This window comes from Petaurus breviceps, unplaced genomic scaffold (genome assembly GCF_028583685.1).
Source record: "Petaurus breviceps papuanus isolate PSGF00001 unplaced genomic scaffold, PetGlider_PUasm1.0 164, whole genome shotgun sequence".
NCBI classification, from domain to species: Eukaryota; Metazoa; Chordata; class Mammalia; order Diprotodontia; family Petauridae; genus Petaurus; species Petaurus breviceps.
Window position 1 is genome coordinate 4,879,790 of NW_027185735.1, and position 18,838 is coordinate 4,898,627.

Genomic DNA, 18,838 nt, shown 5'->3' on the forward strand with positions numbered 1-18,838 from the left:
CAATGCAAGGTTCTAAGACAACTCCAAAAGACTCATGAAATGAAAATGAAAAGGCTTTCCACATCCAGAGAAAAAATTAAGGGGTCTGAATGCAGATTGAAGCAAGCTATTTGCTCTTTTTTTTGGTTGTTGATGTTTTGCTTTGTTTCTTCTTTCTTGTGGTTCAGTTCATTGGTTATAATTCTTCTTTACAACTTGACTGCTATGAAAATGTTTAAATATGAAGATATTATGCAGAGTCTATATTGAATTACATGCTTTCTTGGGGTGTTGGGGGGAAGAAAGGGAGGGAGAGAAAATTTAGAACTCAAAAACTTATGGAACTTAATGTTGTAAACTAAAAATTTAAATAAATTTAAAAGAAAAAAATGAAAAAAAAAAAGATGAACAGGCAGATTACAGAAAAACCTGGAAAGACTTACATGAACTGATGCTAAGAGAAGTGAGCAGAACCAAGAGATCATTGTGCACAGTAACAACATTGTATGCTGATCAACTGTGATAAATTTAGCTCTTTTCAGCAATACAATGATCTAAGTCAATTTCAAAAGACTCATGATGGAAGATGCTATCCACATCCAGAGAAAGAACTATGGTATCTGAATACAGATCAAAGCATACAATTTTTTTTGTTTTTTCTTTCTTGTGAAAAACCCTTTTGTTCTTTCACAACATGACTAATGTGGAAATATATTTAATATAACTGTATATGTATAGCCTATATCAGATTGCTTGTTGTCTTGGGGAGGGAGGAGAAGAGGGAGGGAAAGAGGGAACACAACTTTGGAACTCAAAATCTTTTAAGTCAATGTTGAAAACTATCTTTACATATAATTAGGAAAAATACAATACTGAAATTAATTGATCACAAACCTGTGGGAGAGAATCAGTGCTTTGGCCATGTAGTTTGACAACTGTTTCTGAAGAGCTAGATGTGGAAGAACTTATTTCCTTTACAATTAGTCCTGGATAAGAAAAGACAAAGAGCAATGAAGTTCTTCAGCTTCCTCAACACAGAAACTACTGTCCAAGAAATTTAACAAACCTACAAAATAGGTGGCAAATATTTTAAGTGAGACAAGAAATAATCGCAAATTTTAGGGTGAGGGATAAGGTGAAGCAAGGCTAAGTGAATTTAAAGGTTTCTGGGAGATAAGTAACACAGGGGAAAGTTTAGAATTGGAACTATTAACAACCCTCTATATAAATTAGGTCATCTAATGCAAAATTAATAACAAAAAAATCAAAGAGTATATAAGGATACTTTAACATATCTTACAAACTGTTAAGTATAACTATACATGTGTTTGTAAGAAAAGCTTCAAAAACTCAAAACCTATTATCATTATTACTATTTCCTCTTGGTTTTTTGTTAATGGGATTGTCCCACTGATACTAAAAATTTCATAAGTCATGGCTGCAGGGATAGCAGTGCCTAGACTTTTTCAAACCAGGAGAAAGCACAGACTGAAAGCAAAATATTCATTGATATTGGGGTGGCTAGGTGGCATAGTGAATAGAGCACCCACCCTAGAGTCAGGAGGACCTGAATTCAAATCCAGCCTCAGACACTTAACACTTACTGGCCGTGTGAACTTGGGCAAGTCACTTAATATCAATATCCCTGCACTCTCCCCTCCAAAAAGCCAAAAAAAATAAAAAAAATAAAAATATTCACTGATAAATTTTGAAGCAGTTTGCCACAAAAATTGGATATAAGGAGGGTACTTCTTGACTGGGTAATAACATAAATAAATTGTGGTACAGGAATGCAACAGACAACTAATAAAAAAAACAGAAAAATATGGAAACCTTGCACAGCGAGATAAGGAAAAGCAAAACATTATACAAATTGACGATAATAAGACAAAATAGTAATAGAAAGGTTGCCCAACTTTAATGAAGTAGTATGACAAATCTTGGTCTTGGAGAACACATGACACATGACTTCTCCCTCTCAGGTAAGAGAGACTATAAATGTAGGATGAGGCATATATGCTAGCAGATTAGGTCACTCCCATTGGTTGGTTTTGCTTAACTTTTTTTCTGTTACAAAGGGAGTTGAATAGCAATGTCTGTAGGGGTGGGAATTAGAAATGACTGGTATAGAAATAAAAGGTTATCAATAAAAGAAAAGTAAAAAGGTATCTCCCACCAAAAAAAACAAACAAACTAGTTTTGGGTCTTTGAGATGTATTCAACATCCCACCTGCACCCCCCAGTAGAAATGGTTGATACATTCCAGACCATAACTATTTCTACCATCTGGTTCTGACTCAGGACAAGGCCTCTCTTAGTCTTTGCCCTCCTTCCTTCAAATTCTCTCCCTTTTCTTGGGCCAGAAGCATGAAGTCAATTCAACAAGCATTGCTGACAGTGTACTTACTATGATAAGTACTGGAGATACAAAGAAAGGCAAAGGAACTCTGAAGGCTCACTTTGTTTAAGGAATTTACATTCTAATGGCAGAGACAACATGCCAAAAATGGTATATGAACAATACACACACACACAGGATAAAGATTTTTAGAAAGAAGGCTATAGCATTAAGTGGGATAAGGAAAGGCTTTTTACAAAAGGTGGGATTTTAGATGAGACTTTAAGGAAGCCAAACAGAGACAAAGAAGGAATTGCAAGCATGGTAGAGCCAGTGAAAATGCATGGAATAAAGAGACAGAGGGACTTATGTTGGGAATAAGGAGTGTCACAGGATCACAGAGTATGTACAGGTAGCTAAAGTTTAAAAAAAAAAAAAAGCTGGTAAGGCAGGAATTGGTTAGATTACAAAGACCTTAAAAGTCAAGCAGAGAAATTTATATTTTATCCTAGAATAACAGAATAGGGTCACACAGTCAGATCTCTGCTTTAGGAAGATTACTCTGACAAATGAACAAAAGATGTATTGGAGTAGGAAGAAACTTGAGGCAGAGAAACCAAGCAGGAGGTTAATACAGTAGTCCAGGTAGAAGATGATGGGGACCTGCATCAAACTAGTAGCAGTATCTGAGGCGAAGACTAAGCAATAGATTGGATGTAGAGAGTGAGGGGGAGTGTGAAGTCAAGGTTGACACATAGGTTGTGAGCTTGGGTAACTGGGAACATCTTGGTGATCTCATCATTAATAGAGAAGCTGGGAAGAGAGGGAGGTTTGGGGGGAAAGCTAAGGAGTTCAGTTTTGGACACAATGAGTTTAAAATGTTCATGGGGCATCTAGTTCAAGATTATCTAATAGGCAGTTGGAGACTTGGTGAGAATGAATGAGAATGGAGAGAGGTTTAGGCTGGATAAGGAGGTCAAAGAATTGTCAGCATAGAAATGGCCTGGAGCAGTCACACAAACAGCAGGAAAACAAGGAGAGCAGTAGCTGAAAAACCTAGAAAGAAGAGAGTGTCAAGAACAGCGCGATTCAGTGTCAAAGTCTGCTACAATGAAGGATGAAGGCATGAAAGGATGAAGGATGAAAGGACATGGTTTGTCAATTAAGAGATCGTTGGTAATTCTGGAGGGAACTGTTCAGTTGAATGATGAGGCAGGAAATCACAGTAGATAGTTAAGAAGAAAGTGAGAGGAAAGGAAGTGGAGACATCGATTGCAGATGGCCTCAAAGAGTTTAGCCACAAAAGTAGAAGATAGAGGATGATAGCTAGTGTGGATGAACAGATTGATGAACAGGAGTTTTTTGGGGGATGGGAAAGACTTGGGCATGTTTGTATGTAGTAGGAAAGCAGCCAACAATAGCAGAGATTAAAAATGGTAAATGGTAATGACGGGGAAGTGGGCAATTTGCTGGAGAAGATGGAATGGAAAGTGATCGCTTGTGTATATAGAGGTTGCTTTAGTAAGAAGGGCCATCTCATTATGAGATGAAGTGAAGGCGGAGACAGTAGCAGAACGTACCTGGGATGTATAAATTGAGGAAGAGGAGAAAAGAGGAAACTCTTGGCAACTGGCCTCAATTCTTTCCAGTGAAATGAGGCAAGTTGAGAGGATAGAAGGAAGGGAAACTATGGGAATTTTAAGGAGGGATTTAAAGGTTTGGAAAAGCCACTGTTGAGTGTGTGTGTGTGTGTGTGTGTGTGTGTGTGTGTGTGTATGTGGTGGGAACGATGAGTCAATTAGGGAGGATTACCTTGTTGTATGCAGTAAGGGTCCAGTTGAAATTATGTAACAAATTTGTAGTGGATCTAGGGACCATGAGTTTAACTTTTTCTCCAGCATTCTTGAGCAGCATGTATGTAGATAGGAGCAAAAGCAGGGGATGGTGGGAATAATTCAGAGCTGAGGCTTGGCAAGACAAGCTCAGTGACAGAATAACGGAGCAAGAGATTTAAGAGAAGAGGACAGTGTCTAAGTGAATGCAAAAAGATGGAAAGAAAAGGAAAGAAAATTTTAAGATGAAAGCAAATTTGTTACCTATGGATTAAGCATGAAGAGAAAACAGTGGAAGAGTGTAGATGACTTTGGGGATAAGGGAGAAGCAGCTGGGGTTCAGAATAACTAGAAAGGGTAAGGTATGATGTGCTAATTATGGAATCCTAATAAAGCTGCCCCCGCCCCAATATTCTAACTTCATTATAGGCCTGGCCCCATCTAACAGCAGGCTCACTGTGCATACCGAGCTCCCCTGCCAATGTCCTAACTTCTTCGTATTTGCCTCACTGCTCACTGGAGCAACAGGTGTGTCCTTGAACTCTAAGTTCCCACGGAAACAGCAGGTGTGTCCATGTGATGGGAACCCAGCTACTGCCTCTACGTAGTCACTGACCCCAGACCCATTCCCACAGAAACAGGTGTGTTCTTATATTCATTCACAATCACATCATCCATGTAGGTCAAGGCAGGACCACAATACCTAACTATCTATCCTGACCAGACAGGACCACAATAGCTAGCCAACTGGAGGGCAGCATGACCAGAATGTTTAACCACCCAACCACAGATGGGACCCCTCCTCCAATACCTAATCCCTTAACAAACTCCTCCTGCCTTTTTAATATTAATCATATTCCTATATTCTGTGTAAATTTTAATTGTGTAATCAGCATCTTTACCCTATAAAAACCCATCTTGCTTTCTCTGAAGTTTCTGGTTCTTCTTGGAACTTAGCCCACTTTGTGAGAGGCATTGATCTCAATAAATGCCTATACTTGGAATAGAGGTGGTCTGTCAATTCCACCACAGCCCATCATGAAACTGCAACAGTTTTTGGGTGGGCAGAGCCTCCACTGCAACACTAGGAAAGAGTGAATCGAGTGATGAGTTCAGTAAGTTATCTTCTTCCCTAGGAGTTCGATCTCAAGGTAGAATCCTTTTATAATGTTAGGCAGCACAATGAAGGCTCAGGTAAGATAACTGATGAATTCCATAAACTCAATTCAAAAAAATATTTATTAAGTGACCATTATGAAGCTGAGCTGGGAATGGAAAAAGAGGCAAAACACAGTTCCCCTGACCCTGAGGTAGCTTACAGTCTAATGAAACACAACAGTTATTTTCTATCTTCTTTGGCAGGCAGGTTCAGCAAACTGGTGGAGGGATTATAATGGAACTGTGGGTGGCTTCCCTTTCTTTCCTCTTCCCTAGGTACAATTCCACTTTTTAAAGAGTTTTCTTCACTGAATTTTTGTGCCTCTTTTACCATTAGGCCAATTCTGTTTTTTTAAGATATCATTTTCTTTTCATAATTTTCCTGTATCACTCTTGTTTCTTTTTCTAATTTTCCCCCTACCACTCTTATCTCTCTCCTTAACTCTTTCAGGAATTAATGCTGGCCTTTGGTCCAAATAACATTTTTCTTTGAGGCTTTATTTGTAGCTGTTTTCACATCACTGGTTTCTTCTGAGTTTTATGTCTTGGTCTTCCCTGCCATTGTAGCAGCTTTTTATGGTCAAATTCCATTTCTGTTGTTTGCTCATTTTTCCAGTCTATTTCTTGACATTGAACTTTATGTTAAAGTTGGGCTCTGTTGGGGAGGCACTATCCCAAGATTTAGGCTTTACTGTGTACCTTCAGAGTTAGTTCTGGAGGTATGCAAGTTTTTGGATCCAGGGAGAAGTGTGGTCATTACTCTTGTAGTCACAAGTGCCCGTGTTCCCCTTGGCTCATGTGACCAACCACAAGAGCTCTCTTCTGCCCTAGAACTGTGACCCAGAACTGCATACAGGTCTGTTAAATTGCTAATCAGCACCAGCTGCATCCAGTAACAGCAAAGAGTCCTCTGTAATCTTTTTATGAGCATCTCTGGGTTGAGAGCTGCTGCTGATGCTACTGAATATGCTCTAGGTGACTCCCATCCTAGTGTCATAGATCTTTCCTGCTGACCTCTTGTCTTAGGCTGGAAAAATGTATACCCTACCCTTTTGTTGGCACTAACATTCTAAAATTTGATTTGAGGTGTTATTTTACAGAAGGGGAATGTAGGGGAGCTTAGCTGGGTTGTATATTCTACTCTGTCATTCTGGCCATCAGTCTACTTTCAGAAATGATTGTTTGTCATTGAAATTAATAAATTTAACCACTATGAAGTTTGAAGTGCAGGATTTTTTTCTAGTGGTGGTTTATGTGTATGCTTTGGTAACATTCAGAAATTCTAGAGTTCTCTTACACCTTAAATTATTTAATTTTTTGATCTGACATATTCTTTTGGAAGGCCTATGGTCCTGAAGTTATCTCACAGCATCTTGCCTTCAAAGTCAATCATTTTGACTTGTATAAAATTCATGTGTTTTTTTAAAGGGTTTTTTCTTTTTTGCCTCTATTCAAGTTTTACTTCAGTATTTCTGGGTTTCAACTAAATTTTAAAACTGCAGTGAAAGTTCTTAATTCTGACCTATATTCATTTCCAAGTCCCCTCCCTCTTCCTCTACCTTGCTGGTACATAGAACTCCAAGGTTAGCCTGTGAGACTCCTCTCATTGGGAGGATATCAAGTTCGCTAGTTTAGGTCCCTTTTCTAAGTAAATTCAGAGGACAGAACTAACTCCAAGCCAGGTTTTAGTCCCCCTTTCTTCAGGCTGGACACAGCTGCCCATGCTGATAACCTTTCCTGATTTTTTACTGTTTTACTTTACTTCAGATGGCTAGAGAGAGTTAGTACCTGCTGCTTCTTGTGTATTGAGGGGAGGATAGAAGATGCTGTTCTGGACAAGTTACCATCCTGGCACAAGCCTATAGTTAGCTTGTAGTCCTGCTATAAATGAATTGAGGATGGAGGAGCGGCAACAAGTACTCTAAATGTTGGAGTTCTCCAGTGGCAATTACTAAAAGATTTTACCTTGTTTCGAAGTCTGTCTTCTGTGGATTTGGCTAGCTAAAATTATTCTAAATTTGCTGCATAATCCCTTTCTGGGAAGGCTGAAGGTTGAGGACATTTGGAAAAAATGATTAATCCACCAACTTTCTAGTCACATGATCCATCACCAGTAAGTTTTAAAGAAAGGTACTTTCTAAAGAAGAATCTTAGTTAATATGATTTTTACTTAAATGATGTATGCTTAGGTCCCTTTAGAAATGTTTTTCACTTTTCATCACCCAACACTTGGAAATGATTAATAAATACAGAATTTCTCTCTAAGAAGCTTGTGTTCAGAAACAGAATGCCTAACTGTTGTATTTCTACAATAATTATTTTCACAGTGAGTGAAGCATGAAGAAACCACATATATTCAAAACTACACTTGCCTTTCATAAGAAAATTAAATTCAGGCTACATCTTCATGGGCTCATATGTATGATCTACCACAGATCAAATGTTTTGTTAAAAGTTGCAGACTAAGGGGTGGCCAGGTGGCTCAGTGAGTAAGAGCACCGGCCCCAAAGTCGGATGACCTGGGATCAAATCTGGGCTCAGATACTCAGCACCACACCCAGAAATAACTGGCCGTGTAACCTTGAGCAAGTTACTTAACCCCAATTGCTTAAAAAAAAAGAAAGCTGCAGACTAGGTTCTAGGAAATCCATCAGTAACCATTTGTGTAGAAGACTAAGCAAAGCTCCAATAAACTTTAAATACATGAGAGAAAAGTGCTACAGTTTCAGCAATAACCATACCTTAGCTTTCAAAATGTTCCTTAAAGGAGAAAATTCAATGCTATATTGAGTTGGAGAAATATAACAGCAAAGCTTAGTTACTAAACAAGAATTAAAATTGGTGTAGATGACAGTTTGATGCTTCTCTGTTGGTCAAATCTGGTGACTTCCAAAAATAAATATTTCCTAGTTGTTCTTTCTAAAACATGATGGCCTAGTTCTTCTTTGTTAGCCAAGCAAAAAAGGGTTAAGTCAAGGGTACCACTGTTACAGTCTTGTAAAGTTCTAAAATATGGCTTTGTGGACAATGGAAGAACTTTCTTTGTCACATGGAGACATAAATGGCATGACAACAAATTTCACTTCAACAGCACTCTTTTCTAGCAGATATATCTTGAAGTGCCAGAAAATTACTGATGAGATACAACACAAATAATTTAAGATTGCTTGTTGAAAAGAAAAAAAAATATGCTTATCATTTTTGGGTCTGAGAGTATGTTTTAATAAACAGGGAGACAGTGACCATACTAGATTTAATATGAAAAGCTTATAGGAGAGAAAAATCCGTCAAAGCTAAAATAAAGAACATGAGAATGAAAGATGGATGTCTGGGTTGTTGTACTTAAGTTTACCGTTATAATGCACTGATATAATCATAAACTCATTTGGCTAAAATTTCAACTATAAAGTTGGACTTTATAGGGGTTGGACTCCAAAAATAATTTATTCTAGGTGCAGCTAGGTGGCGTAGTGATAGAGCACCAGCCCTGGAGTCAGGAGGACCTGAATTCAAATCCAATCTCAGACACTTAACACAAAAACAAACTAGCCGTGTGACCTTGGGCAAGTCACTTAACCCCAATTGCCCTGCCTTCCCCCCTCCAAAAAGCAAAAAAAAAAATTTATTCTAAAATAAAGTTCCTGGCTCTTCATTTTATATCTCCTTATCCCAAATACACGGTGGTATCAATTGTATACTTTATTTGACTGTTCTGAAATATATGTATAGTTAAAAATGACCCCTATTTTCATTACTTTGTATTCTAGGACACTTTCTTCTGTATCCAGAGTAAGCAGTAAGTTGAGAACAATGTGAAGAATTTTCCCATGACAGTTACCTGAATAGCCATTAAGCTTCTGTGACATCAGCATGTCCTCAGTGATGTAGATACACATGTCTGGGCTGACCTCTTCATTTATTTGCTCTAGGTCTCTGGGGTCATCAACCAACATTTCTATTTCTGATACAGAGGAAAATAACATTTATTTACATGGTATGGGTGCTAGTGTAGGAGAATGCCACATACACATTTTGAGAAAAGTCAGAAGACTAGCCTCAAAGGGAAAATTTTCAATCTGATTCTCAGTAAAATTTAAGTAATTGTAGCTATTCTCATTTGTACACAATAGTTTACACAAACTCTCTGTACATTTTATGAGAACTATGACTCATTCAAACACTAATTCCTCCTCAGAAATGAAGGTACAAATGTTTTAGGTAACTTGTCTAACTGTAACAAACTTCCAGAACAAATAGCAGTTCAGCTCCTAAATCTATGACCATTACTTACTTACCTCAAAGTCCTTCCTCAGTTTTTTCATAATGCAAAACAGGATTATTACTATTTGCCCTACCTATCACAGGGCTGCTGTGAGAATCATCTTTTCTAGAACAATGCTTTGAGCATTCTAAAAGACTCTTGTGAACATCAGTGATGCCTAGGAATTATGCTTTCGGTAACTGTGTGAAAGTCCTTTGTAAATTATAAATCCCTATACAAATATAAAATTATTATTTTAACTCATAATTGGAAAGCTCCAAATTGAAAAAAAAAAACACCACAGCTATCACAGCTTGAAGGAAGCTCTGTTCATAGCCATGTGTTATAGGAAAAGGGAGTCACTGTGCTAGTCTATTTGGTACATCTATAAATATCTATCGGGGAGTACCAATTATAGATCAAAACTAGGAAACACAAAGTAGAAAGATAGTGAAGTAAAAGTAATGCTAGTGAGCTGGCCCATTAGCATAAATTACCCTCATCCTGTGAGTCATCCTCCAGCCTGTCCTTGCCACCACTTTCCACCCCAGAGGTCCGGGAGCTATCTTGGCTGGTCATGGAGCTGCAGGTTTTTAGTCTATGGTAGAGAGTACTGCCTAAGAAGCTGTCTTCTGGCCCCGTGTCCCTTATTTTGGTGTCAGTCTCAATGCCTGATGTTTGAGAGCTGCTGTGGCTGGTGGCAGAATGACGAGAGAAACGCTTGTGCTTCATGCTGCCTGTACTGCTCCCGCTTGCCTGGGATCTTTTCTCCAAGTGATCCATGTCGAGGTCTAGGTTGTCACTGATGTATGACTCTCTATATTGCTTCTTTTCTATAAAGTAAGCGACATGTCTCTGTCATTATCTTTAATTAAAACAAGAATGGAACCTATCTATAAATATTACAAGACCTCAGTAATACAATCAGTGATAACTTACATGCCAGGTTGGCTCAGAGAGACAGATGGAAGTCTGCAGATACTGAGGATTAGGTAGAGTCTTACAGCAGAGAAACATTGAATGGGATCCTGGGGTAGTGTACTAGGTAAAACAGAGGTCACAGATCTAGCACAGAGATGCTTGACATAGTGAAGGGGGCAGGAACAGGTGCCAACAGGCAGCTCTGTTGTCTGAGAACTAGGTCACAGATCCAGTTCAAATTAGAGAAGAACTGTGCCTAGTGGTGGTAGAACATGGCAAGGAACTTTTGCTGGCCTAAAGTTTAATACTGTAACCTTGGAGAAGAGTTTCAGATCCAGACCATGATACTGTCTGAAGGCTAGAGCTGAATAACCAAGGCAGGAAACATACAGCTTGATTTAGTCTGCTGGACCTCTAACCAGGGGCAAGCCCAGAACTGTGTTGCTAAGATCCAAAACTAAGAAAAAGCTTGCAAATATCAGATCAGGAGAACAGCAATCAGACCTTCATACTGGATCAAACAGTTTTAACTGCACTGAAAGCATATAAACTGGCCTGTTTCTAACTTGAAGAACCCAGAAATCAATATCAAGAAAGGAACAGAAGTATCCTAGAGAATGGAAAATAGATCCAAGAAGGGATCTGATATTCTCTCAAAAATTGGGAAGAGACTAGTTCTAAAACAGTCCCAATTCAGGTGAGATAGGAAAAATGAGTAACAACAAATTATACCACAAAGAGCTATTGTGGTGACAGGGTTGCTCAAAACACAAGACCAGAAGAAGAAAATGACTGAAATATCTATAAGGCAAAGGCTCAAAGGAAAACAGAGCGTGGGCATAAGGTTCAACCAGATTCATTAGTAAAAAATAAAACAAGAGTTAAAAAAGTTAAAAATGATTTTCTAAATAAAGACTTGCAAAAGAAATGAGAATGGAGGAAATGGAATTAAGAGAAAAGAGAACTAAGAGGTACAAAGAGGTACCTAAACAACAAATCTCCTGGAAATTAAAATGAACCAAACAGAAGTGAATGCCTCCATGAATCGAAAAATATTAAAGCAAAAGATGAAAGAGTGAAAAAAGTAGTGTAAGGTATATTTTATTATAAATCTGAGGATTCTAACTGGTTTAACTCAACATCCAGAATGATACTGCATTTATTTTGTGTATTTATTCATTTATTTACATGCTGTTTTCCTCTAGTAGAAGTTAAGTTCCTTGAAGCTACAAGAGGTTTCCTTTGTATTTTCAGTGCCTAGTACTTTGCCTGGCATACAACTGGCAATGAATTGAATTGAACAAAGACTAAAGTTATACCTTTGCAGTAGCTAAAAAGTAGAAAAGAATTTGTTTTGTAAATTGTAGAAACTAGATTTTAGGGAGAATGTTTAAAAGGAGCACTCACGCTGAGTGTACCATAGGGGGAGAAAAACATTCACACTAAACGAATATGCTTATTATAGAATGTTCTCATCTTTTCAATCATATTCAATAAGAGAAAATCTGAATCTGTGTTTTCACTGGTATAGGGAACCTGACTTCTACCAACACAGGTGAGCACTTCCACTGTAACTCTATCAGTATTAGGGAGTTGCCTGTGGTCCTGAGAGGCAAGTGATCTGCCCACAGTCACAGAGCCAAGAAATGTCAGAGTTAAGACTGGAATGCAGGTCTTACTTTGAGGTCAGCTCTGTATCTACTACATGGGTAGGATTTTCTCTCTCCTGTTCAGCTATTTATTTTCTATTTTTTTTCTCCTTGGGACCCCAGGCTCATTATTCTAGCACCTGAACTTGTTTCCCTGATGTGGTGCTTCTTTGGGACCACTGAGAGCTACTGGTTGTCTTTCTGAGTTTACTCCTGTTTCTCTTTAGTTTTCCTTATCACTGCTTCATTTTTCACCTTTTTCAGAGATTTTCTGTAGAAGCATGTGGCAGAACTAATATATTTAGTATAGCTGTTGTCATCTTCATCAGAAATCTGCTTCCCTCTAAATATTCATAACACAATTAGCTAGACTTTCTTTTAGTGATTGATGAGCTATAGCATTAGAGGAAGTTGATAAGAACCACATTTTTAGAGGATCGATTCTTATCGAAAAATGGATGCCCAAGATATGCTTTTGCTCTTGATTTTAGGTTAGCTGACACAAAGTCTGGCAAAGTTCTAATCATTATTATGACAACAACAGAAAACTCCAAATTGTGTGTTATTTTAAAAGATTAAGAGATACTTTTTGAAATGACATTCAGTTGTACACAATTATGAAACTAAGATTTTGCAAAGAGAAGCATTTGTTGGTCTCTAATTCTGTATGGAAAGAGTTCAAATGGTTTGCTAAATGTTACACATTCAGGTACAGAGTCAGGAAATGGGTCTATACGCGCTAGAAAGACTGTTCTCAGTGACCCTCAAACCTGTTTTCTAAAAAAATATCTTCCAAACATTTTTTTTAAAATTTTTATTATTAAGCAATCGGGGTTAAGTAACTTGCTCAAGGTTACAAGGCCAGTTATTTCTGGGTGTGGTGCTGAGTGTCCAAGCCCGGGATTCGATCTCCAGGTCGTCCCAACACTGGAGCCGGTGCTCCTACTCGCTGAGCCACCTGGCTGCCCCCCTAGGATCTTCCAAACATCTTAAAGAGTACCATGAAATTACCCAAAATACATGTAATTCCATTTACTTAAAATATGATTTTTTATATGACATATAGTAATCCAGGGTATTATTAAATCCAAGAACAATGAGAAAGTATAAATTTTTTTAAAAGTTGGAATTGCTGTCCTAGGTCCAACCTTGCATGATATGTTTATCACAGGCAGACACTGACAGCTGGAAGGGACCTGTCAGTCATCTCTCCAAACCCCATTATCTGAAAGTTGAAGAAATTGATACTTTGAGAAGTAATTTGCCTGACTTCTCCGAGACAAAAAGGAGCTACAAATCCAGTGCTTTTTTTTTTTTTGTTATACCACATTGCCTGTTGAATTTCTGAATAGCTACCAAGGGTATCCACGAAATGTCTTCAAGGAATGGATAATGATCATTGCTGTTATTTTATTAATTATCCAATCATAAGACTAGCATCAAAAGAATATTTCATAGTCACTGAGTATCTAGATTCTCTAACCACTCAGGAATTGAAGCTTCAAATCCCCTGACCTTTCACACACACACAATGAGATTTGGGAACTCAAGTTATAGAAATCTTTACTTCTGGAATCAGGTACATACATGTCAGTTGCCATAAACCCTTAAATACCTTCGTTCTCTTCAAGCTTCCTAATATGACGGAGAACAGGCTGCAGGTTCATGTAGAGACGATGACTACTGCTGAGTAATTCTAAGAGATGTCTGGAACGCATGGGGCATCCCGTATAGTAGATGAGTTTCCTGGCTGATGGCAATCCATCTGGCAAAATCTCAAATTTCTTACCCTATGTTAAGCAAAAAAAACAAAATTAGAAATTCAGTGTGCAAACTCTTTAATGTAGATGTACTTTAAAAAACGATAGTTGAATTCCTGTTACCCTCGCAGAACTCAGTGCTTTCACATAAAATATACATATCCATAATTATATAGGTCCATATAATACATACGTTATTATATTTACATTGGTTGTATTCATTTTTATTATAATTATAAATAACTATATTTACTTGGTTTAATTTTTGGCCTTACTTGACCTTTAATCTTTGATTTCTGGAATGTTGTAAGATTTTCTCTTCTTTGTAATAGTTGTAACATGCTATTTCAGGATTTCAAGAACAGCTCAGGCTGGGTACCTGTACTTCAGTGTTTCCAAAGTGGCGTGATCCAGCGCAAATTCTGATCTCTGCCCTCCTGGTCTTATTTCCACAAGTTCCTGACCTGAGTTTGTGTCTAAACAACATATCCATGGGCTTGTCTGTCTGCAGTTCCAGCACATTGCTGCTGGCATCAGCCACTATCAGTCAGCTGTAAAGTTCTACTCGTTCAATGGCAGAACTGTGAGGCATCTCTTTGCCCCAGGATTCCTATCCTAAGTCTGCTTTAGGCTTCATACTAGGCTACAGGCTGGATCTCAGAGCTTGCTCCACTTCTGGGATCAGAGCACTTGCTACTGTTAGTGTCTGAACTTGCTTCTTGCTCAGTATACAGCCCACTACTGCTCTTTACCCTGGAACCAAACCTTGGGACTGGTCCCACCCTCAGTCCCACACTTTTTATATATGACCTGGAACTGGGCAGCAAGCAATAGAGCTCCCACTTGGAATCTGTTCCTGGACCCCACACAATGCTGGGCTCCTGTGTGTGGGTTTGAAGCCTCTTCCTGCCCTTATGTAGTCTTGGCCCTCTTCCAGTGCAGTCTCTGTGCTGGAATGTTCCACATGACTGCTCTTCGCAAGACACCATCTCCAGTGTCTGCAAAACTCTGCCTGTCCCTGTATGCCAACGTAGGCTGTAAAATGAATCACTGTGATTTTTTCTTGGAGCTCCCAGTTAGGACTCAGTTTGGTACATTTTCTAGATCTGGAGGAGCTGCGGAGGAGAGCTCAGTTATACTTCTTTTAGCTACTCTGTCATCTTCAAATACTACTTTTAGAAGTTCAATAAATATACTGGGATGAAGCTTACATTGTGCTTATTGAAACTATCTTATGGATGACTCCAATAGCAGACAGAACTATGACTTCTTCTACTAGGTCTCAATATTTTATGGGTTTAAAACTTCATTTCAGATATGTGCCAATAGCTACTTTAATTAATCAATGCATTATACAACATTACTAAAAGAAAAACCTTTTTTTTTTTTTTTAAGCAACTGGGGCTAAGTAACTTGATCAGGGTTACACGGCCAGTTATTTCTGTGTGTGGTGTTAAGTATCTGAGCCCAGATTCAATCCCCAGGTCATCCTGTCATCCCGACACTGGGGCCCGGTGCTCTTACTCACTGAGCCACCTGGCCGCCCCTGGAAAAACCTTTTTAACGAGCTCATCCACAAGTAGTTCAAAACACCTTGTGTAGATTTTAATGATTTTTAAATATACTAACATAATTATGAAAAAGGGGTAGGGAAGGTTGTGCTCCATTTAAGAGATGAGGAATGGATTTATATTAATATTATTTTATATTTAACTGATGTAAATAAATTAATATACCATTATATGTAACTATATATTTAATAGTTAATAAAATATATAATTTATATCAATAAAATGCCAGACTCAATTTGAACCCAAAATATGATAAAGGAAATCTGTGATCCTAACCACAAATAATATTTTCAGCATTACTTTTAGAAAGGGGAGAACAACGACATTTTCTTTTGTTAAAAGCAAATTCCTATCTTTTCCCCCCTCTATTTTTTAGTCATGAACAATGCCCTCTCCCTTGCTCACATTAAGGACACAGAGATGGATATAAAGATACAGAGAGGAAGATAGCATGGTCAAATATATCAATCAAATTACATGTATTACAACCTGTCTTTATTTTTGCTTAATAAAAAATAACTTAAAAATTAATCAAACAAATCAATCAATACCCTCACATACTTACATAAATTTAATTTGTGCTCAATGCTTTTGTTTTGTACTTTACCTACACTTAACTTATGGTTTAGCTGCACACCTGAGTTAGATATCCTCAGTCTGATTCATTCTTTTGTCACTGAAGGCCAGATGATAAAGTCTGAGACTGACTTAATCAGTTTAATTTCAGATTAGAAATACAGTTCCACTCTCCAAGAATGAACATGTCTATGGTAGAGGAATAGTCCATATGATGTGCTCATAACACTGAACTGAAGAACCTCTAACACACAGTGCTCTACTGACCTGACCTATAGTAAAGAAGCCTCATTAATTTTACATGAAAGTAAACTAACTTGGTGTCTCTGCACAATGTTTCTCAGCATGAATAAACATAAAATTCAACAGTCTGAATTTCCACTACATTAAGAAAAGTTCACTTTATAACATTTAAGCTACTGTGTAAATCTGGGCATTCTGAATACCTGAATGTGTGCAGAGGGAGAGTAGTGAACAACTGCATGTTATCAGTACCGTAAACAAGTGGAAATGAAATTCTTGTCCTGGAGAAAAAAACCTATTTAAAATTGCCACCATTAAAAAAAGAAAAAAAAGAAAAATCCACTTTAACATCATGAAATATTTACTGTAAAAGTTACTATGTTAGTAACTTTTGAAGCAAAATTAGATGGTAGCAACAACCTGAGTTGTCAGTAAAGTTAGCATCTAGAACATGTCATCTTTTCGTTGTCATAGTGCTTGTTCAACATACGTGAAAATTGTTGCTCTGGAAATAACAGCTTCTTGTAATGTTGTTTCACCTGATATACTTTTGTAGAACAAATTAAAGACACAGGATAGAGTAAGAAAACTTAACTTATGTGTCTTGGGATGATATTACTGAAAACACAGTCCTATCAACCTAATGATTTTGAACTTACCACAAATACCAGTTTTCCAACATTTGTCCAAGGGAAATCATAAAGTAACTGTTTTTCCTCATTAACATTCTGTGGAAAGAATTACATGATAGAAGGTTAACTAGGAGAACAACAAGTATTCAAAAGTAGCTTTAAAACTCTCAAAACATAACATAGCAATCAAAATCTAAAGAGATAATTAAATCTCTTTGAACAAAATAAAGATCTTATTTAGATGATTACTGATATGATTTACTTGCTTCAGATTGGGAAGAACTTTTTAAAAAAGAAGCAGTACTTTCTCTATTGCGTCACCCTGTCTCGATACAAACTTGGGAAGGTTTAGAATACCAAAATCCATATGATGGTCCTGGTGTCAGAATGAAGGGGATACCCTGCTGCTAAGTTCACGATTCAGTCCTTGCTCTCTGAATTCCCTAAAACAAAAGTCTTGGAAATCAAGTAGAGCTGCCAAATTGACAGTCACAGCCCTGTACAATAGCCGTGGAGAACTGACTGGGAGGGAACAGCACCCCTGGACAAACGCAAAACATACAAGACAATGAGGGAGAGGACAGAGAGAAAGTGCAATGAGCAAACTTTATTAAGGGGAGATACACACACAGTGCAGAAAAATACTCACACATGTCAGTCAGATGGATAGAGGTAAAAGTCCAGTATGGGGAAGACAGGGTGGGTTTTTAGAGATCTTATCTATATCAAGCAGGATAAGGTGTCGTGGGTAGGTCAGGGCACCTCAGACCTGGGGTTCAGTTCTTGTGTCAACTTGCTGAGGGAAACTCAGGGTAAAATTGGTGGTCAGTTGATATTCAAAAAGGAGCTATTACTGTTGATTTTATTCTGACAGAGTTGATTCAAGTTGTTTCTAAGCCCCGTGGGGCTTCTTTTAGAAATCTGGGGAGGCTACTTTATTTTTTTTTTCTTGGGAGCGGGGGAAGGCAAGGCAGTTGGGGTTAAGTGACTTGCCCAAGGTCTTACAGCTAGTAAGTGTGTCAAGTGGCTGGCACTCTATTCACTGAGACACCTAGTGGCCCCAGGCTACTTTATTTCTTACAAAAACTTTCTTAATGTAAATTAGTGATAAAAAAAAAAAACTCAAGGCTCCAGGCTTTGTTCCTGTAGGATAAAAGGCTCCATCATATTCCACTGATTATTTTGTACCCATCATACATACTCTTACTAACATGGAATGGAATTTTGTTAAGTAGGACAGGATTAGGAAATATAACTGTCATCCATTAGGTAACAAGAAAAGGACAACCTGGGGGTTTGCTCAAGCATTAAGTAAGGGATGATAATTATCACCTATTGAAAGGAGCTGGTTTTCTGGAACTTGTCCATCATGGCAATGGGCACATCTAGCCAAATAGTCTTAATTAAATTAAAAATTTTCTTTTTATTCTATTATTATGAAAACAAAGCACAAATTCTATAAATTACAACCTCCCCCAAAACTGAAGTTTTAACTGAACTCTGTCCTATTAATCCCACTTTATAAAATCAATTTCAAGCAATCCTGAATATCAATCACCATTTCTCATATTTGAAAGTATAATAATGAAGATTTGCAGCTGGAATTCAAAGTGAATTAGAGGTAACAATGATACTGCTAATTGTTTTCTTCTATATTGGTTACATGGTATTGCCCCCAGTCCCCTACTTTTACTCGTCAATGTTTTAAGGCTCTTTTTTTAGCGAATCAAAAGTTTTATGAGAAGGTAATGAAATGTGCAATATTTAAAAAAAAAGAGAACGTGTAAATTTTTCTTGAGACTATTAAGGCCACACTAAAGAAGCACTACATTGCTGGGAGTCAAGGTAAACAAGGAGTTTTAAAAGATTCTTATGCAAAATAATTAAGAAATATTTCATAGGATCAGATAAGATGAAG

At 37.7% G+C, this 18,838-nt stretch overlaps 1 protein-coding gene across 3 annotated transcripts in view; it reads right to left on the bottom strand.

Annotated features, from left to right (window-relative positions):
• The window catches only part of FRMD6 (FERM domain containing 6), a 117,601-nt gene that overhangs the window by 5,134 nt on the left and 93,629 nt on the right, over window positions 1-18,838 (bottom strand). For 2 of the 3 annotated variants that reach the window (XM_069082237.1, XM_069082236.1), the window contains 5 exons: window positions 16,948-17,016; window positions 13,754-13,928; window positions 10,066-10,401; window positions 9,146-9,268; window positions 874-965 (listed from right to left, as the gene is read on the bottom strand). In XM_069082237.1, the coding sequence (XP_068938338.1) occupies window positions 874-965; window positions 9,146-9,268; window positions 10,066-10,401; window positions 13,754-13,928; window positions 16,948-17,016 (795 nt within the window). The remainder of the gene's footprint in view (window positions 1-873; window positions 966-9,145; window positions 9,269-10,065; window positions 10,402-13,753; window positions 13,929-16,947; window positions 17,017-18,838) is intronic. The other variant, XM_069082238.1, reaches the window with a different exon arrangement.